The 20,780-nt window shown below is 27.1% G+C and overlaps 4 protein-coding genes across 5 annotated transcripts; 2 read left to right on the top strand and 2 right to left on the bottom strand.

Moving 5' to 3' along the window:
• Nucleotides 1–510: 510 nt before the first annotated feature.
• On the bottom strand, nucleotides 511–1,534 carry LOC107614670 (uncharacterized). The gene is made up of 2 exons (XM_016316813.3): nucleotides 1,313–1,534; nucleotides 511–919 (listed from the first exon to the last, which is right to left on the bottom strand). Exons 1-2 carry the CDS (start codon nucleotides 1,488–1,490, stop codon nucleotides 705–707), a joined length of 393 nt encoding a protein of 130 aa, XP_016172299.1. The 5' UTR covers nucleotides 1,491–1,534; the 3' UTR covers nucleotides 511–704.
• A 5,629-nt stretch (nucleotides 1,535–7,163) lies between these two features.
• Nucleotides 7,164–10,671, bottom strand: LOC107618617 (F-box/FBD/LRR-repeat protein At4g26340-like). The gene is made up of 4 exons (XM_016320726.3): nucleotides 10,274–10,671; nucleotides 9,012–9,477; nucleotides 8,047–8,205; nucleotides 7,164–7,430 (listed from the first exon to the last, which is right to left on the bottom strand). The coding sequence occupies exons 1-4, from the start codon at nucleotides 10,669–10,671 to the stop codon at nucleotides 7,164–7,166; spliced, it is 1,290 nt and encodes a 429-aa protein (XP_016176212.1).
• A 4,276-nt stretch (nucleotides 10,672–14,947) lies between these two features.
• On the top strand, nucleotides 14,948–17,624 carry LOC107618619 (uncharacterized). 2 transcript variants are annotated; one of them, XM_088497865.1, is made up of 6 exons: nucleotides 14,948–15,115; nucleotides 15,303–15,325; nucleotides 16,062–16,321; nucleotides 16,604–16,694; nucleotides 17,149–17,215; nucleotides 17,309–17,624. In XM_088497865.1, the coding sequence occupies exons 2-6, from the start codon at nucleotides 15,321–15,323 to the stop codon at nucleotides 17,360–17,362; spliced, it is 477 nt and encodes a 158-aa protein (XP_088353991.1). In that variant the 5' UTR covers nucleotides 14,948–15,115; nucleotides 15,303–15,320; the 3' UTR covers nucleotides 17,363–17,624. The 2 variants fall into 2 exon arrangements, with proteins under 2 accessions (XP_088353991.1, XP_016176214.1); XM_016320728.3 differs by having other exon boundaries at nucleotides 14,950–15,115; nucleotides 15,215–15,325.
• A 1,120-nt stretch (nucleotides 17,625–18,744) lies between these two features.
• LOC107618618 (HSP20-like chaperones superfamily protein) lies at nucleotides 18,745–20,780 on the top strand. Its single transcript, XM_016320727.3, has 2 exons — nucleotides 18,745–19,161; nucleotides 20,156–20,780. Exons 1-2 carry the CDS (start codon nucleotides 18,900–18,902, stop codon nucleotides 20,566–20,568), a joined length of 675 nt encoding a protein of 224 aa, XP_016176213.1. The 5' UTR covers nucleotides 18,745–18,899; the 3' UTR covers nucleotides 20,569–20,780.

Below are 20,780 nucleotides of genomic sequence, written 5' to 3'. Positions count from 1 at the left end.
CAACCACGCCCTAAATATTTTCTATTTTTCTTCTTCCTAAAAGATCTTAAAAAATAAATATATTTAGAGTTTTAGGCATAAATTAAGTTTAAGTACATTATAAAATCAATTGTTAAATTAATTATTATATATTTATACACATTAATTCATATATTTTTTTAATTCTACCATAATGAATAAATAATCAAATATATTTACAATAATATAATAAAATAATTTTTAAAATATAAAATACATATTTTTATACATATAATATCTCTAATAATTAAATTTTAATATTGATGTAGTGCATGATAAATTAAGATTACAACTTTACATACATTGATTTTTAATATATTACTTTATTTAAATGAGCAACGTTCTTATAAAAAAATACGTTCCATTTTTTAAATTATATATATATAAAAAAAAACAGAGCCAATCTCACTGATTTACAGCACAATATCATTAACACAGTTGATCAAAATTCAACACTGAATTTACAAAGACCTTTAATTTTCTGCTATTGATGTAAAAAACTATTTTGGTGTTTGCAAAGACTCGCATGCAGTTATTTTTTTATAAAATTGATAATAAAGAACAGTATGCAAGTTTCCACCTTCTACAACTACATCTTTGATCTAACCCCCTAAACTTTTCAATATTAAGGTATGATCAAACAAGAAAATCTAAAGGAAAATTGTATAAGAATCATTAACAACAAGTCAACAAGCAATTCTGTTGCCTCGATCTCTCATAATCCCGTTATACAGAGCGATTCTGTTTGCTGGCATTTTCTTTGTTTGGTTCATGCAATTTTTGCTTCTTTCTCTGTTTTGCTTTTTCCTTTGTTCTTCTTCTTTCTTTTCTTCTCTTATTTCCTTCACCATCACATTCTCTGCAAACTTTACCCTCTTCTTCTTATTCCTTTTTTTCTCCCCTAAAAATCATGAAATAAATTAAAATTCAGGTAAGCAGATAAAATTTAAAATTTTCACATTTTTTTAAGCGAAAAAAATAAGTTGATTACTCGACTATTATAAATTGGTTTAAAATTTAGGTTGAAACTCAAATGTATATTAAGTTAATAATAAAAAATTATTAGATGCAGTTTAATTAAAAATGTCAAATTATCTAATTATTTTCAATTATTAATTTTACGAGGACTATATTTAAATTTTTATCTAAAATTTAATATATCTAATAACAATTACATTCAATAATATACAATTTTTATAAAGTATTAAATAGTCATGAGTGACGAATAACAGAGTAAATATAAAAAATTAAAAAACACAAGAGAGCTGAAAGATGTAAGTGGGTTTTTAGTTACCTGAATACAAGCAAGAGCGTGAAAACTGTTTAGTGGGACTGTTATTTGAATTGTGATCATGTGGAACTCGGAAGGATGATGGAGAACACTTATTATTATAACTATAAGCAAGATAAAGAACTGTGCCTGAAACAAGTATGACGGTTGTGAGTACAATACCCTGTAAAATCGAAGCCATAACTGTTATTCTTTTTTTTGTTAGAAATAGAAAAGAGAAAAGAAGAGAAGACAGAATAGGAGGTGACGAATAATAAAACAGAAATGTTGACCATTAAATATGAAGAGCTCTATTTATTCTTATTTATTAGATATAGATATTAGTGAATGGGAAGAGTTGCGAAGCTTCGCATGTAAGTAGGAAGTAGGAAGATTTATTTGGATAATATGTATATTTATATAAATAAAAATTCAGATTTTTTTAATAATAAAATAAAAAAAATTCATATTTCTCCAAACATTATTTTTTGACTTTAATGACTCTGACGAATTCTATAAATTTTATAAATTCCACTCTTAAAGTTTTTTTGAAAACGTACTTTTAATCCATATTATTGTCTAAAAAATAATATATAGATCTACAAATAATATATAAGAATACACAAAAATACACTATACAACAAGCATGACTTCTTCAAGAATTTTTTTAATTATAAATAAAAAAATAAGCCATATTTAACAATGACAACTATTGTTATCGTCTCTAAAAATACATAGGTACACCGTACACCAAAATAAGTCATATTTAACCAAAAAAATTAATTATAAATTAAAAAAATAATTATTTTCCAAAAATAATTCACTTCAAATATATCAGATTAGAAAGTTAACAATGATAACCATTATCATCATTTCCAGAATACATAAGAGTACACAAAAATACCCAGGATAACAATTCTTATTATTTTTGGGAAATAATTATTTTTTAATTTATAATTAAAAAATCCTTGTTAAATATGGCTTATCCAGTGTACCTATGTATTTTTAAAGACGATAACAATGGTCCATTGTTAAATATGACTTTTTTTTTTTTTTTTATTTATAATTAAAAAAATTCTTTCATGCTTGTTGTCCGTGTATTTTTGTGTATTCCTATGTACTATTTGTAGATCTATATACTATTTTCTAGATAATGATATGAATTAAAAGTGCGTTTTTTCAGAAAATTTGAGCGGCAGAATTCGCCGGAATTAGGCCAACTTGCCAATTTTTATAGAGTTTCCTGGGTTCCGGCGAACTTGCTTAAATGTAAAAAAAATCGTATTTTAAGAATTAAAGTTCAAAAATCATGTTTGTGAAAATATGGATTTTTTTATTTTATTATTAAAAAAATCCCATAAAAATTCATATGTAGTTTTTATGTGTAGTTAATATTTATTGTTAGATTAGATGATTTAATAAATTTGATTAAATTATTATTTAATAATTTTTAATTATTAATTTCAAAAAAAAATTATTGTACATGAATTTTTACCTTTTTTTTTGTGACTGCCGTTTATATACACATATGTCGTCCTTGATTAAAGGAAACAAAAAAAATTTATTGAAAATTTAGTTTTTTTGGTAAATATTTTCAATATGCTTTTAAAATATTAAATGCATAAAAGACAAAAATGAGTAAAAAATTAGTATTTTTAGTGTTAAGTGTATATTATCAAATTTCATAAATAAAAAATGAATTTTGTATGTATAAAAACAAAAAATATTAAAAATTTATCTGAATTTATTATTTTTTATCATCAATTAATTATTAATATTTAAAAGTATAGAATAAAATATATTATTAAATTATTAAGTTAAAAAAATTAAAATAAAAAAGTTAAGTTAATAACTAAATAATAATCAAAACAATAAATTTGAATGACCTAGTATTTCTCTATAACAACAAATATGGTTTTAAAAAGTTAAAAACATTAATAAAGATAGTACACTATTTAATAGTTTTGTCATTTGTGTGTATGCATATAGCTTAATTACCCTGGTTGTTCTAGAAGTGTAACCTTGTTCTAGAAGTGTAACGTGGTCATGGAATGGGACATTGGAATTTAGATTTTTATGATGGATCTCACAACATTGTGAGCTCATATAAACACTGATATAAATTAATTAAAAGTGTTATATATATATATATATATATATATATATATATATATATATATATATATATATATATATATATAATTTTGATGAAGTGATGATATAAATTTTTGTATGTATTTATTTAATTGTGTATTATAATATATTAAAAATAATAACATTTTTAAAATGATTGTCTTTAAAGAAATAAATATAATTAAATGAATGTATAAAATAATTTATATAATTAATGTATTAAAATTAAATTCATATATTTAATTTTATTTTTCTTGCAAACCTTTCATCAAATTTAATTGCATTACCATTCTTGAGAAAATTCATTGAATGAGTTTAATGTGTAGCTTAATACATTAATTTTATAGATTATTATCTCTGCAATGGATATCGGCAAAGTTAAACTCTAAAATGGTCTCTAAGATTGGCTTGGTGCACTAAAATGTTTTTGAGATTCTAATTGCACCACTTACGTTTCTGAAATTGACAAAAGTGCACTATGTTAGTCTTGACCCATTTTTTATTAACGACATGATGACATGACTTGATGATGACGTGGGCGGTTGGTTAGTGACACATGTCATTCCATGGTTTAGCCACGTGTAATGATATGATGATGTGTTGACTGATGACATGTGGCATGCTGATATCGATGGTTGTGTCACGTGTCACAATGCTATTTGGCCACGTGTCGCAACATTATTCGTCCACGTGTCATCCATTATGTCATCATTGTAGATGCACCAAATTAGTCTCTCATTTTATATTAAACGACTCATTCTAGTCCCTGAAATCGAACGTCGTGTACCAAACTAGTTCCTTCACTATTTTTTTTATTTTTTAAAAATTTTAAAATTTGTAATATTTTAGATGCGCTAATTTCAATTCTATTTTTTCATATATCGTTTAAATACAAGTGCTTTTATAAAAAAAATTTATGATTTTAGTTTTAATTATATAATTTTTTTTATAATAATTTAACATTGGTAAATTTTGTAATACATAAGTATGTTATTATAAAAAAAGAATTATATGATTGATTAGACACATTTTTTAATAAAAAAACATGTGTTTTTTAACAAAAAATCAAGAATTAAAACACATTTTTTCGGTTCTTATGAAATATATGGACTAGATTGAAGACACTTCAAGCACCCTTACTACCATTTTTGACCTCTTCAGTCTAGACGAAAGAGGTCGGAGATGGTAGTGCAAACTGCAGATACTTAAAATGTCTTCATGTCAACTCCAAAACTACGGTTAGAAGTACCCGCAAGAGAAAAATATTTTATAAAAGCACTTGTATTTAAATAACATGTGGAAAAATAAAATTGAAATTAATGCATTCAAAGATATTGAGAATTTTAAATTTTTTTAAAGAAAATGAAAAAGAACTAGTGAATGGAGTAGTTTAGTGCACGACATTCAACTTCATGAACTAAAATGAGTCACTTAATGTAAAATGAGGGACTAATGTGATGCATCTACAATGATGACATAACGGATGACACGTGAACGAATACTGTTGCGACACGTGGTACAACAGTCCACATCAACATGCCACGTGTCATCGGTCAACACATCATCATACCATTACACGTAGCCAAATTATGGAATGACACATGTCACTAACATTCTACATCATTAAGCCATGTCATCACTTCTTTAATAAAAAATAAGTCAAAAACTAATATGATGTATTTTTATCAATTTCAGAGACGTAATTTATACCATTAGAATATAAGAACGAATTCAGTACACGATTTAATTCTATATTGGCTTCCTTGGCCAGCCTGCAATGCATGCGAGCCTCACAGTATTTGCATGATACCATATTAAATAAGTATTTAAAAACATAATTAAATATGCAATGAATTTATTCTGCCAAGTTTATGGTGAGATTAAATGGACTATTCCCTAATCCCTCCCTCCCCCTATTTTTTGAGAAGGTATAATTAGGATATGTTATTGAATATTAAGCCTAAAATATGGGATATTGTACTCAACATATGTAGAAAAGTATGATTCATGTCTTCTTATCTTTGAAGCTTAAACAATAAAGAGAAAAGGATAATAGTGTTATGTTTATATATCTTCACTTTGTAGTTTCCATACATAATTTTTTTTATTCTTATAAAATGGGATCACTTTAAAAAAATATAATGTTAATTTTTGAAAAAAATAATTTAAAAGAAATATGAAAAAAAGACTATAAAAAAAAGGATAACGATGTTTTTGAAAAAAAAATGACAAAAAAAATAAAGACAAGATAGAATATATAACTTCTTACATTAAATAAAAAAATTAAAATATGTCCTATAAAAAATATTAATATTTTTAAAACACATTTTGATAGATGAATATGCACCTTTTTTTTTCGCTTATCAATATAGTAGTTGTTGATTTTTTTTTTTTTTTTTTTGCAAATTTATTGATTTAAAAGAATATATATGTGTGTGTCGCATGTGTTCTCTCTTTTACGTTGGTACTTTTATTAATTAACACTTTTATTTACACAAGAGATGATAAATATTTTTTATTTTTTAATAAGAATTTTAACGTTTAAATCTTATAAATAGATAGATATTTTTTATGCATACTATAAATAAAAATTGTGCCGTAAATTCTTCCAATTTTTTATTGGTGAAAACTCAGGTATAGTCGACTTTACGTGAAATTGATACCTGAGAGCCGTTAGATGATTTGACTGATTTGACTAAATTTTTATCTAACGACTCTCAGATATTAACTTCACGTGAAGTCGACTTCACCTGAGTTTTCACCTTTTTTATTATATATATTCAATATAGATTAGACAAAAACACTACCCTAAATATGTTTTCTTCAACTTTTTTTGTGGTTTAATAAAACGCACATAAGCGACGAGACGTGTAATAATTAGCAAGTTAAAAAATCATGTGAAGAATGAACCTTATTACTAAATTTAGTTCTCACAAGTGGATGGCTATCTAGGACTACCTTTTTGTGTTACACTATCAAAAATGTTTCAATGTGTGAAAATTTTCTCTTATTGCATTGTTTCTTTTCACACATGTAATGTGATCATGGACACGTGTACGCTCTAGCGTACGTACACGACACGTAAATTTCTATGTTCTTAGAACAAACTTGGCATTAGGTGAATGTTTGAAACTCCAACTAGTAATACGAGAAAAAAAAAATAGACTAAAAATAATTGTATATGAAATTTTATTTTCATGGAATCTCAACTTTTAAACTAAATTAAAAAACAATGATTAAGGATTAGAATAATTCTTCACATACAAGTATTTTTTTATACAAATTTTTACAAATTATTTATGTTAACACGCTTTGAATCGTGTGTATTTCTGTAATCCTTTGGGTGAATTTTCAGGTAACCGTTTGGGTGTATTTCTATAATTTTTTGGTGTATTTCTGTAATCGTTTGGGTGTATTTCTGAAGTTCTATTATCTTCAAATTTGGCAAGAAACTCGTTTTCATGGAGGAAGAAGAAGATGAGTCGTTCATAATGCATGGTGAGTAGCACGCTTTGGAAACAAAAAGTGATTGAATAACGTGCGTTTATTTACTCTTAAATGTGGGAGTGTAATGCGTGTTTTTTGTTGAATTTGTGCCAATTTATAAGACTTATAAACCAAAAAGACTTGTATGTGTAACATGCCTCTAAGAATTATATGAAATGTTTCAGCATTTTTATTAAACAATACTATAATCAAATCTATTCAAGTATATAATATTCGTATGAAATAACAGGATGGGTCAATCAAACATAAGTTGGCATATGTTAGAGCTTCTTGGTAAAGTACATAATGTCTTGAGAATTTGATGTTTTTTATCTACCGATAAGTTTCTGAAGCCATGGAAGATTTTCATTTTCTTCAAAACAAGTCCTCTCTCAAGAAAATAAGCCAGAAATGTACGTTCTTCCTCAAAATCACAATATCCTCTAAATTCAAGGGTTTTCAAGTGTGATTCAACACAAGAAGGAGCAACAGTTGGCTGTGTCCAGCAAGTACGTTTTCTTTTCTGCCAACAATAATAAAACAAATTAAATTAACAAATAGTTACTCACATGAATACTATTTTTATAAGATAAAAGTTAAGATGTAGTTAATACAATAATATATGTTATGTTAAGCAATTGAAAGTTTAGAGAGCTAACACTAATTCAGCTAAGAAATTTGAATATCAGCTCACAATAATTAAACACTAAAAAAATATTTAAAATTAAAAACAACAATAATATTTAAAATTTAAATAAAAAATATTTAAAAATAAAATAAAATAGAGTTGTTTTTTAAAATTTAGAAATTGAATTTAGGGTTTAAAATTTGATGTGATTAAAGGAGATTGTGATGGATGAAATTGTGACGTTGAAAGAAAAGAAAAAATAAAACGAAAAAAGATATTAAAAAAAAAAATTTAAAAATTGTGAAAGATTAAATTTATTTGTTTATTGATTGAAGTTAACTAATATTTGTTTGTTCTCTAGTTAAATGATAAACATTTTAATCAAACATATCAAATTATTTGAAGTTTTCAACCGTCTCAAATAAATATATTTACATAAAAAAAAAGATAACACGTATGATATATTGAAGATGAAACGTGTTGAGAGAACAGAGAAGTAGTTATATCGTACCCTGCGATGTTCCAAACAATGAATTTGGAAAGATTCTAGTACACAACAATGTTGAAGTACGTTCATTACGAAGCTCGAATCTAAATAATTTACGATCAATTCTAGACGAACCAAACGATGAAATTCTGGAAATTCCATGCCCCGACCCTCGTGAAAGTTCTGCATACACGAAAAGTAACAAAAATTAATGGTTATGTTAAGTATACGTTAAAATCAGCTACCAAAGTTAATTGTTAGCATAAAATATTTATTAAAATATAAATACATATTAAAAATAAATTAAATCACATATATTTATATATAAATATATTAGTGACTCATTTTAATGACTAATTTAATATACGAATAACATTTTTGAAATACTAATTACATATAACAACCATGTTATTATGTATATCAAAAAATATGAATTTTAAATAATAAGCATAAATTAATTATTTTTATTTGTACAATAAAATTAACACTAATCAAATATAAAAATATACCCATTAAATTTTTTAAAATTTTAGATAATGAATATTAAAATTAATTATTAATAAATTAAATTCTTTCACATGAAAATAATAACTAAAAACTAAAAAATTTATTATTTAATTTTTTGTCGACAGAAACCTAATAATTTTTTTATCCAACAACAATTTTTGTCCTCCATCCTACGATTTTTTTGTAAAAATAGTTTAATTCTATAAATTTTTTGTACTATAATTTATAATGTAATGTCAAGATAAATTCAATATAACTTTAAAAGATTTATATTCTTGTAATGTAGTATTAATTATATATATCATATACAATCATATTGTATATATCGAAAATCAATTACCAAATCAGCTTAAAATACACATTAAAAATATATTAAAGAATAGATGTAATACTTGGTAGTTGATTTGATGGCTAATTGTTTCGTTATACATAAATATTGTCATTTTAATTTCTAAACAAACATATTTATTATAAAAAATTACCGTGATTGTTGCTACATTCAAACTTAGGCTTTGTGCCATGTAGAGTTTGTTGAGAAGCTTGACAACATCTCCAACAGGATGAACAATGTTAAGATGCACATGGACCAAGCTGTGCAAATTGCTTGTTACTGATAAGGTGCCGCACTTGGTTGATTTTAGGTTGATGTTAAGGTGCTCAAGAAGTGGGGTGTTTATAGTGATGCTACCAACTTCTTTGCCAAGACCTAAAAGGGTTAAACTCTTCAATGAAGAGAGCATACCAATGTGCAGTAGAGGTGTATGACCTTTATAGAAATCGAGCTTAAGAGTTTCAAGATTTGGACAGCACAACAAAAGTGAAATTAAGCAGCTTGCTGAGCAGACTTTTAATTCTAATTTCTTCAGTGATGGCAACTGGTAGGCATTGGCAATCATCTCAACATGCATATGACGACATTCCAAGCGGAGTGACACCAGCGACTTACATCTATAAATGATTAAATGTTTAATATAAAGCACAAACAAAAATAGTAACAATAATAAGAAGAAGAATTAGATGCTAATTATAAGTAAATTTAATTTAAGGTGAAAAGAACTGTTAGGCTAAAATTTAGTCTAATTTTTTAAATTATTTAATCATTTTTAGTTATTAACTTCACATGAAAATTTTTTTGATATGAAAGCAAAATGAGTGATATATTTTAACATGGTAATTTTTAATATTTTTTAAAATTGTGGGAGTACACAAATCAGATCTGCCTATTTGTGTTTAAAAAATTGAAAAAAATTTAGAGAACACAAATCAGAGGATCCGGTCCGACTTGTGGTTGGGCAAATATAAATTTCGGAAACTAAAAAACGGACCCTCGAATTGTTTGTTGTTGTCAATTTTTTTATGAAATGAAATATCAAACGCAATTCGGACCGTCCGTTTAGAACTCGCATGGTCCGAGTTCTGTTGCACTGACACCACATGGGTGTGAAGTACCTATATTTCCCGTAGTCCAACACCACCACTTTTACTTCCATATTCAAATTAAAAAGTGGAAGTTAACTACATCTAAATTTTCACCTTAATTTAAAACGAATACACATTTAGTTTTTTAATATTTTACAAATTAAAACAACATACACATCTGTTAAACCCTAGATCCTAAAATCCAAATCTCTAAAATCTTTATTCTCTAATTTGATGGTTCACACACATTTTCGGCATGCATCTCTCTAGAAACTGCATCTCGTTGAAGACACGAAAACATTGAATAAGAATGAAAGAATAATACCTGAAAATGCAGCGAGGGAAGAAACATGGAGATGAGAGAGTGATGGAGATTTCTTGCAAGTGGGGCCCAAGAGCAGCAGAAATCCACGTGGCAAGTGGGCTCTGAATGTCAACAGTGGAAGACGTAGACAAGAGGTGAAACTTGCAGATGTTGTTGGGTTCCTTGCGGCGGGTTATAATAACCCCGGCGTTCACGAATTCCACGAAATCAATCTGGCGGTCGCCGTCGTCAAAGTCAAAGTCTGAGACGAAGAGACGATCCCAGAGGTTTCGCCAGCGGCGAGAGAGAAAGCAGGTGGCGACGGAGTCGGTGATGGGGAGAAAGGAGAGGATGTGGAGGAGCAACTCATCCGATAAGGCGCTGATCTTGTCGTCCCCATTTTTCGTTTTCATCTTCATGCCAAAAAAACAGAAACCTTTATTTCAGTCACTCAATGCACTTTATATAGCGTGTGTATAGCCTGTGTTGGAGCCTATTAAATCCATAAAAAAAAAAATTTAAGAAAATCTTTTTTTTTATTTTTTTAAGTTCGGTTGGTAAATTTTTAATAATAAAAATAAAGTATTAGAAAAATAAAAAATATCTTTTAAGAAATTATAATTTGTATATTTTTTTTAAATATTTAAAAAAATGTTTTTTACTTAATAAATTAATAACAAAATATTTTTATTTTATTTTATTCAAATATAATTGATAAATAAAAAGATATTTTTATATGAGATATCCAAATATAAATTACTTTTATTTTTATAAAAAAATCTTTTTAAAAAATATAATTTAAAAAAAAAATTTTGAGAATAATATCTAAATAAGTCCATAATAAAAATCTATTATATATTATTAAAACCAATTTTTTTAATCAACAGATTAGCTGACATAAGTATGATTTTGAAAGTATTTTTTAATCTATTTTACTTAATTATATTAACTATAGCTAATCAATTATATTAATTATTTAATTTAATTAAAATGAATAAATTAATTTTTTTAGTTTGTATTTTTTATTTTATGTATTTTGATTAATAATTTTTTAAAATATTATCATAAATTATTTATTTTATTTGATCATATTATTATAAAAGATTATATAATTAAAACTAAACATTTAAAGATATTTTATAAAAATATTTGTATTTAAATAACATGTGAAAAAATAAAACTAAAATTAGTGTATTTAAAGATATTGAAAATTTTAAATTTATATAAAAAAAATTTAAAAAATGGATGAAGAGATTAGTTTAGTGCATAACATTCAATTTCAGAGATAAAAATGAGTCAAAAGAAAAATTAAGGACCGATTTAGTATATCTACAATGATAATATAACAAACGATATGTGAATGAATAATATTGTAACACGTAGTGCAAGCTGATATGTAGTCAATGTTTGGTTTGGTAAAGCTTTTACTTTTACTTATGAAAGCTTTTAAAAGACAACTTTTTAAAGCGGCCGCACTTGCGTTTAGTAAAATTACGTTAAAAATAGCTTTTAATAAGCACAAGCACTACAATTGTGTTTGGTAAAACAGCTTTTAAAAATTAAAAAAATTATAATAAACATATTTATAACGAAGAATAATTTTTTTTTCAAATTTTAGAGACCAATAATTTAAATATTTATTTGATTTACTCTCTATATTAATATAAATAGAGTTATCATTAGTCAATAATAAAATTTGTATGTAATCCAATGTTAGTACTGATACGTCCATTACCATCTATATATATTGACTCACTTTTACAAATAACAGAAAATATGACACATATCTCAAGTAAAATTATATACCTATATTTACATATGTATATATATGTTGTTATTATAATTTTGACTAATGTTCATGAAGTTGGTGTACGAAAATTTTATGATTGGTTTTCATAAATCAGGTCTCCTTCTTCACGTTTTAAAGAATAGAGAAAAATAAACATCTACTAAAAAATACAAAAATAACGCACAAAAAATAATATAAATAGATAGAAGTTCATACCTAATATGTGATAGAGATGTATTTGTGTTGAAAAATAAAAAATATATGAAAATTATGAATTTGTGAAGGTTAGGTTGAGAAATTATAAATATATGAGTATTTCAATAGTAATATACTGGCGAAAAATATGTGTGGGAAAATAAATGAAATCTGGTGTTAATAATTAATAATGGTAATTTTGAATATTTATTATATTAATTTTTTTTTTAATTTTGATAAGCACAAGTCAACTTTAAAAAGCTCCCTCTCAGGTGCTTTCAAAAGCATCCCTAACTTTTTTAAAAGTCGCAAACACAAACACTTAGGGTGTGTTTGGCAAACACGTTGGGGAGGAGAGAAGCCCGTTTGAGCTTCTTGAAAGTTTCACTTTGATGTTTGGCAAATTTTATCTTTGTGAACGCAGAACTGATTCTGCCTCTGAACCTACGTTTAGGAGAAGCTCAAATTTGTAGCTTCTGCGTTTCACGTTTTACGTTTCACGTTTAGGAGAAGCTCAAATATTTCTTTTTTACCAACCATACCCTTCATTTTCTTCTATAAGAATGATACTAGTAACTATTATCTTCACAGTCATTCTTTATAGTTCTTCCTACTTCTTCATAATTTTTTAGTTCCATTTTTTTTCATCAAAGTTCAGATTTATTTCAATCACTAACAAATTGAAATTTTTTTATTTTTATTTGATTTTATTCATATGAATTTTATTTACGTTTTATGATATTTTTTTTGTTCATATGACATATGTTGTTGGTTTTATGAAATTTTTATTATTTCTTATCTGTATAATTTTTTTTCTATTCTTTGATGTACTCTATTTTTGTTTTGTATTAATTTTTTTTATTTTTTATTCTGAATTTATAAAATTTGTAATTGTAATTATTATATACTACGTTTATTATCAAAATTTTGAATAATATAAATTATGATCCTATAAAAAATGACAAAATAAATAAAAAATTAATTATAAGTAACAATAAAGTCATAAATAATAAAAATTTATAGTCTAAAATAATACTAAATTAAAGAGTACTGACGATACTAAAAAAAATTATAGAATATTTTCTTTTTGTGTGACATTATAAAATTTATAGTACTCTCTTTTATATTTTTATTTTTTATAGTATTCTGATTTTGCAGGTATATAAAATTGATGTCTATTTTAGTAATTTTTCATCTAAAAGTGATTTTGAGTAGTATAATCCAAACAACATTTATTTTACTATAATCAATTTTAATACAAAGATTACCAAACATAAATCACGTTAACCCAAACTAACTTATCATCAAAATCAATTTTACAAAATCAATTTTATGTAAACTCTGGTTTGCAAACTGTAATCCAAACACACACTTAGACTTTTTAATTTACCAAAGGCAAAATGAGGTACTTATACTTTTAAAAAGCACAAACACCTCTTCAAAAAGTTTTACCAAACTCAGCCCAAATAGTATTATAATACATGGTACAACCGTTCATCATATCATATGTCATTGTTTGAGTTATTATTGTAATATTACAAGTAGTTAAACTATAGAATGACACGTGTCATTAACAATCTACATCATTAAGTTATATTAGCATATCATTAACGGAAAAATGATCAAAAACTAATGTAGTACATTTTGTTAATTTTAAAAATATAATTAATAAATTAAAATTTTAATAATAATTTTAGTGCACAACGCAAATCTCATTATTATTATTCTAAGACTTAACTCGGTTTGTGGGACCGTCGGGTGATTGATACCCTTTTTCTGGGCTGATATGTTAATTCGGGAGTAGATACTCTCAAATGGAAAAAAAACTGGATGATATTCAATATTCAATCTAACCATTCATTGTTTTTTCTCTTTTATTTATTTTTGGTTTTACTCAAATCAAAGATAATAAATTATATTGTATTTTATCAATTGTTAAAAAACTAGGGAGGATCCTTTTCCTGTTAATTCTTTGTTTTTTGGGTCCTCTATGTAGTTTGTATGTGTTCTAGGGGCTATTTTTAAGAAAATTGAAAGAAGCAGGGGCCAAGGTGTGAATGGCACAAGTTATGGATTTAAAATTTTTAATTTAGATGGAAATTATGTATACATAGCAGTTAATAAGATCAGATTTAGCCAATACGAATACTAAGTTTATATGTTAATAGACAGCAATTTTGTCTAATAAAATAAAAAAATTCGATAAATAATAAAATAAACTCAGTCAAACACAATTTTTTTTTGTTACCATCTAATTCGTTTCTCTTATACTGAATATTCAATAGTATAATTTACAAGTTAATTCGAATTTATTATATTTATGGTCAAAATTTAAACAAAAATATTTTTTTTTAAATTAATAATTAAAAATTATTAAATAATATTATAATTAAATTTATTAAATTATCTAACTATTTTTAAATATCAAGTTTATTGTAAAGATCCTAATAAGATTGTTTGAATTTACTGTCTTAATAGGAATAGCAACAAACAAAGCAGTTGAATCAAATCAAATCTAATTCTAAACAACAATTTCTTATTGCAACTCAATGCAAAAACCACAAAGCAAATGAAATCTTAATTCAAAATAGACACCCAAAAAAAAAAAAATCTTGATTCAAAATCTCATACCTTCTTCACCTTCATCATCCAATTCATTATTACAGTTTAACAACAAATAATTAACACATTGCTACATAATTTATTCCAATACTCTTTGCATTACGTTACTCTCTCTCTCTCTCTCTCTCTCTCTCTGAGGAGAAGGGGAAAAGGACGAAGAAAAAAAAAGGAGGAGAAGCATCCAAAAAAGCCATCCCTATTTTGTGTTTGCACATCAGAAGGAAAAGGCCAAAATAAAATAAAATTAAAATAAAAAGGTTTTTTTTTTCCCCCTATTTTTTTGTGCATTTGTCTTATTATATAATCACTCCTTTTTTTCTCTCTTATTTGAAAGTTCTGAAATTTTTTCCTTCCAGAATTGTTAGGATTGCTGTGGATTCTTTTATCTCTGCAAATTCATTGTGTTAGATCTGATTCTAAAGTTTCCTTTTTGGGGTGTTTCAGATACTGCATGCATATACTATGGGGTATGTTTTTTTTCTTTTTCTCAATCCAACCATAGTATCTGAAGAAAGTTGATTTCGTTCCCCTTCAGTTAGATTTATGCTAAATGCCTAAATGGGTATCTCTACTTTTCATTATATTGATTGATAATCATGTGGATTTATGATAATTTTTCCTTTTTGTGAATTTGATTCATGCATTGTATAGAAATTTGATGAATTGGAATCAAGGAGGATTATTGTCTCCAATGCCAGCATTTCTGTTTTGGAAATAGGGTAACTCAGATTAGTTATATGATGAAACCATTGTTAATAAGTGGAACTTTCATTTTCTTTCCTCATAAAATCTGAGACCAACCACAGAAACAATATCAAGTAGTTGAAAATGGGAAACTTTTTATGTTTGTTCTTGTGCTTTTCTGTATATATAGAAAAGTCGGCTCAATATAGTTGATTACAGTTTGACCTATGCAAATTGAAAGGCTGCTTTCAGAATTTGAACCTATGAATTTGATGTTCAAGTCACAAGACAGCAATCTTATTGCTATGCCGAGACTAGTCGTCCTGTGTTGTGTGTATTTATATGTTTTAGTATAAATTTGTTGATTGGTTATATGGATCTAAAAGTTTATAACTTAGAATGACTAGATTGCATTGTGTGCTAATCGATTTTCAGTTTTCGATTTACGATGGCTGCTTCGAGACAATGTTATGAGTATAATTATATGGTGCATAACTGAAATTAATTGAAACAGTGCAGTGCTTGTGTGGGATGCTATAGAAAGCCTGTAGTAGTTACTACAACGGATTTACCATCAAATGAATTGCAAAATCAAGGTACCGCAGAGTCGGTAAAGAGACCTACCTCTTCAGAGGATTTCTGGACCACCAGCACACATGACATAGACAATAGTATTGGTCAGTCGCAACGAAGCATGTCCTCGATTGGTACGACAAACCTACCTGTGGCTCTGCCTAGTGCTTCCAAGACCAGTAACCCCGAAGAATTTGTAAATCATGGTATTTCTTCAAAGCTTTTATTGTTCAAAACCAAAGACATTGTTTTCCAACAATGCTAAAGCTAACACATAATGAGTCTGTTAATGGATAGTAAATGACACAAAATATAAGATATTGTTTAGGAAATGTAGACTATGTTGCTATTTTGGCTAAATTGAATTATTCAAGAATCTTATTTGAAGTTTGAACAGTAATGCAGTATCCTTATTTGCAAAATACTCCAAATTTTGGTTATCATTATCTGTTTTACTCCATAGTGCATTAAAATACTTCTGGTTGCAGGTCTTATTCTCTGGAATCAGACTCGGCAACGTTGGGTAGGAGATAAAAGACCTGAGAACCGATCACAACAATCGCGCGAACCTAAATTGAGGTAAATTACCTTGTTGGGTCCATAGTCCATTTGCTTGTTTCTATAATTTCCTCTTAGGATCAATGTAATTCTACTCTTGGTATGTTATATTCCTTCCTCTGTCCTGATTTTTGTACCATATTGTCAATCTTATTGCACATTGAGGTTATATTATATCCATATTGTTATACATCTTTGTGTGATAATATTGGAATGAGTTTACTTTTCTACCTTTCTTCGACCCGTAGAGAAGAAAGAAAATCAATCTATTCTATGTTGAAACTCCTATGGCACACAGCAACACACCATGCTGGCGTTGCGTATTGCAGAAGTTATTCAAATTGGTCTAATATGATGCCCATAAGTGACCAATGATGAACTTTATCTTCTGTCAATAATTGTGATTTCCTTCTTTGTTTCTTGATCTTATCAGAACTCATTGTCTGTGCCTTGCCAACATTTTTTGGCTTTGCAGTTGGAATGCCACATATGAGAGTTTATTAGGAACCAGCAAGCCGTTCCGGCAGCCCGTCTCTCTTGCGGTAAGCCCAAACTTCTAAACCATCAGGATCTTTCAAGTGAAAATTTGATTAGCTGATAACAATTTGTTACATTGGTTACACCAATTTTGACAGGAAATGGTAGATTTTCTTGTGGAGGTCTGGGAACAGGAAGGCCTATACGACTGACCGGTCGAAGATTGAGGTTGCGCCGCCTATTTGGTTAAGTCCCTGAAATAATGAGTTATATGCTTCAGTTGGAAGAGGAAGATTGGCAGTAAATGCAGTTTGTATATCAAAATTTTCAACATGCCAATTTGGAGGGAATTTTTCTCTATCAAATCCCTTAGAAAGTCGTATTATACTTTTTACTCTTGTTTAGTTGAATGATTCTGGCAGTGTCTTTGGTATCTAGAGGCAAGTTTTGAAAAAAAAATCAACCCTTTGTTGATGATAGCATGCAAACATTTGCTCCATCTTTTGTTAAAGGGAGCCGCTTCGACATCTTTAAATAAAGATGTTTTTTAATAATTAAAATTTAACATATATAATCGATTAAATCATGTTATTTTTGTCAAAATTAGGCCAGACAAATTAATTTGACCGAAAAATGGTGAATCCAATTTTGAATCGGTCGAAATTAATATTATTTTTTTTATAAAAAATGACTACAATACCCTTATTATAAAAAATGACTAAAATATTCTTATTATATATATTAATTTTGAGAATTCTAAATTCTAGCTCTTTTTTTCTCTGTTGTCGTAGAGTTAGGATTTAGAGTTTTCAAAATTTATATATATAATAAGAGTATTTTAGTCATGTTCTATAATAAGGATATTGTAGTAATTTTTTATAAAAAATAATATTAATTTAGACCGAATCAAAATTTGATTCACTATTTTTTGGTTAAATTAATTTATCTGACCTAATTTTGGCAAAAATAACACGATTTAATCGATTATATGTGTTAAATTTTAATTATTAAAAAACATCTTTAAAAAAATTATTTTTGACGTCTTTATTGGAGTGGCTCCTCTGTTAAATTAGATCTTAATCATCATGCAAGACAATGGGAATTGGTTCAATTTTTTTTTGGTGTAGAAAATGTGTCTATTTGGGCCTGGCCCAAAGATTTTTTTATTTTAATAAAGGGAAGGTAATCCTTGACCAAAATAAAAAAAGGGAAGGTAATTTGTCTTACCAAAAACAAGTGGAGGTAACTGATGTTTCTGGAAAATCCAATAAATAGATTTTAGTGAAAAAAAAAAGCGTCTAGTTCTTTCTCTGCATATCACGAAAGACATGGAATCTGGTGCATTTTCCATCTCGAACACTCTACTCTACTTGAATAGAAAATATAGTATTTCTAATAAATAAATTAGTCACATTAATAAATTATTTTTTAATGTTAAACTATTAATATAAAAATAAATAAATAATACATAAAAAACTAATATTAACATGAGTATAATAAACATATTATTTATTACTATTTACTAATAAATTTTTTTTCTGACAAACTATTACTAATAATTACTTAGATAAGACTAGTGTGAAAATTCTTCGAGACGGTTCTATATTGCTATTGTGTGGTAGAATCTCTTAGAGAGTTCTATAAGCATCCAAAGCCAACTATTTAAGTTCCTCAATATAACAACATAACACAAGAGAAGTTAGAGCAAAACAAAAACCATTTCTATTGAAGAATAGATAGTTAGCAAAGATGGCTTTGGCACGTTTGGCTATGAAGAAGGTTGAAGAAAGGGTGGCTAATTGTTCATCATCACGGAGGTTTGGGAATGAGTTATTAAGAAGGTTTGCAAGTTCATCAGCAAGTGAGAAATCTGAAGGGAGTGAGATAGCTGTGTCATCATCTGGTGGGAGAAGGTCCAGGCTGTTCCCTAGGAGGAGGAGCAGGAGATCATGGCCTTGGAGAAGGAATGAAACTAATGATTTAACTGATTTCACCACCCCTCAACTTTATGGTAATTCTCAACCACCCCTCTCTCTGCCTAACATTCAAATTTATTAGTTTTTGTTTTAATTCATTTTAATATATCTAACAAAATTCTACAAATTTTAGTATGTGTATGTTGAATGAAATAATTGAGAATAATGTATACTGCTTTTTTTTTTTAAATTTAGTTGTGCAATATTATGCATAACGCTCTTCTATTGGTAAGTAAAACAATCATAATTCTCTGTTTTTGTAAAATGGTTTACACATAACACACATTATTAAGAGATATTGATATCATAGTGAATATTGCCTTATATCAATAGTGATCAGATAGATTTATTCTCAGAAAAGGAGTTTAATTAATTTTAAAGTCAACTTTTTCTTTTAAAAAATAGTACTTTGACAGCAGACTCTATGTTTGTTTGGGTAGATTGGGCAAAAGATATGAAAATTCAAATGCTGAAAATTAACATGAAGTTAATAGTTAGAAGTTGTTAATAAATGTGTTTTAAATTTTTAGTTCTGTTTTAAATTTTTAAAACAAAAAAATGTGTAGATGACTTGAAACACAAGTAAACATAAATATATGGGTAGTATATTTTTTTTGTTCTTAAAGTTTGGCAAAAATTTTAAAAATATTCTTAAGTTTAATTTTGTTTTAATTTTATCACAAAAACTTTCGATTTGCATCAAATATATTTTCGACGGCTAAATTTTCAAAAAATTTAAGACTAATCTAACAATAATACATGAAAATTACGTTTGATTTGCTTGTGTTGAAGGTTGTTCTTATGAAATTGTTATTGAATTGATCTTAAATTTTTTGAAAAATTAGTTGTTAGGAGTATATTTGATGCAAATTAAAAATTTTTGGGACAAAATTAAAACAAAATAAAATTTTGGATATTTTTAAAATTTTTGTCAAATTTCAGGGATAAAAAGTATACTTTATGGATAAAAAATATACTTTACCCGTAAATACATACATACATGACTTATTATTGCTTGTTGGTTGCTAGAATTCTTCCCTTCAGGGCTTGGAAATGCATTGATGCAAGCAAGTGAGAACATCAACAGGCTATTTGACAACATGAACTTGACACCATGGTCCTTGACCGGCCGGGTTAAGGAGCGCGACGACCACTACAAGCTGCGATACGACATGCCCGGAGTTGTGAAGGAGGATGTGAAAATCACTATTGATGATGGTGTGCTAAAGATAAAGGGTGAACACAAGGAGGAAAAAGAAGAGGAGGATGATGATGAGTATTGGTCTTCAAGTAGCTATGGCTACTATGATACCAATTTGGTTTTGCCTGATGATGCTAAAGCTGATGAGATTAAGGCCGAGTTGAAGGATGGTGTCTTAACTATTACCATTCCTAGGACTCAGCAGCAAAAAAAGGATGTTAAGCAAATTAGTGTCCATTGAAGGAGACATGTTTTGTGTTGATATACTCTGATTTGTTGGTTGGAGTATGTTAACATGATGTTAGACAAATATTATAAATAAATGTCCTTTTTCTTTGTAATTTGATCATGGATTTGTGAAGGTGTGAGGTTTATAGCACTAATAACGTGTAGGATGTGGTTTTGGACTTTAAAGAGAACAAAGAAATAAAATTTATGACTTCGTTTTGTGAA

Source organism: Arachis ipaensis, chromosome B9 (genome assembly GCF_059453495.1).
Source record: "Arachis ipaensis isolate K30076 ecotype BB chromosome B9, ASM5945349v1, whole genome shotgun sequence".
NCBI lineage: Eukaryota > Viridiplantae > Streptophyta > Magnoliopsida > Fabales > Fabaceae > Arachis > Arachis ipaensis.
The sequence above is the reverse complement of the archived record's forward strand: the minus strand, read 5'-3'. Positions and strand labels throughout refer to the sequence as shown.

Excerpts from the sequence above, each read along its gene's own strand:
- LOC107618617 (XM_016320726.3), bottom strand. The coding sequence starts at position 10,671 with ATGAAGATGAAAACGAAAAATGGGGACGACAAGATCAGCGCCTTATCG. Across the intron at positions 8,206-9,011 it reads TGAATGTAGCAACAATCACG|AACTTTCACGAGGGTCGGGG; the intron begins GTAATTTTTTAT and ends TCGTGTATGCAG. Across the intron at positions 7,431-8,046 it reads ATTGTTTGGAACATCGCAGG|AAAAGAAAACGTACTTGCTG; the intron begins GTACGATATAAC and ends TATTGTTGGCAG.
- LOC107614670 (XM_016316813.3), bottom strand. The coding sequence starts at position 1,490 with ATGGCTTCGATTTTACAGGGTATTGTACTCACAACCGTCATACTTGTT. Across the intron at positions 920-1,312 it reads ACGCTCTTGCTTGTATTCAG|GGGAGAAAAAAAGGAATAAG; the intron begins GTAACTAAAAAC and ends CATGATTTTTAG.
- LOC107618618 (XM_016320727.3), top strand. The coding sequence starts at position 18,900 with ATGGCTTTGGCACGTTTGGCTATGAAGAAGGTTGAAGAAAGGGTGGCT. Across the intron at positions 19,162-20,155 it reads CACCACCCCTCAACTTTATG|AATTCTTCCCTTCAGGGCTT; the intron begins GTAATTCTCAAC and ends GTTGGTTGCTAG.
- LOC107618619 (XM_088497865.1), top strand. Across the intron at positions 16,695-17,148 it reads TCGCGCGAACCTAAATTGAG|TTGGAATGCCACATATGAGA; the intron begins GTAAATTACCTT and ends TTGGCTTTGCAG. Across the intron at positions 17,216-17,308 it reads GGCAGCCCGTCTCTCTTGCG|GAAATGGTAGATTTTCTTGT; the intron begins GTAAGCCCAAAC and ends CAATTTTGACAG.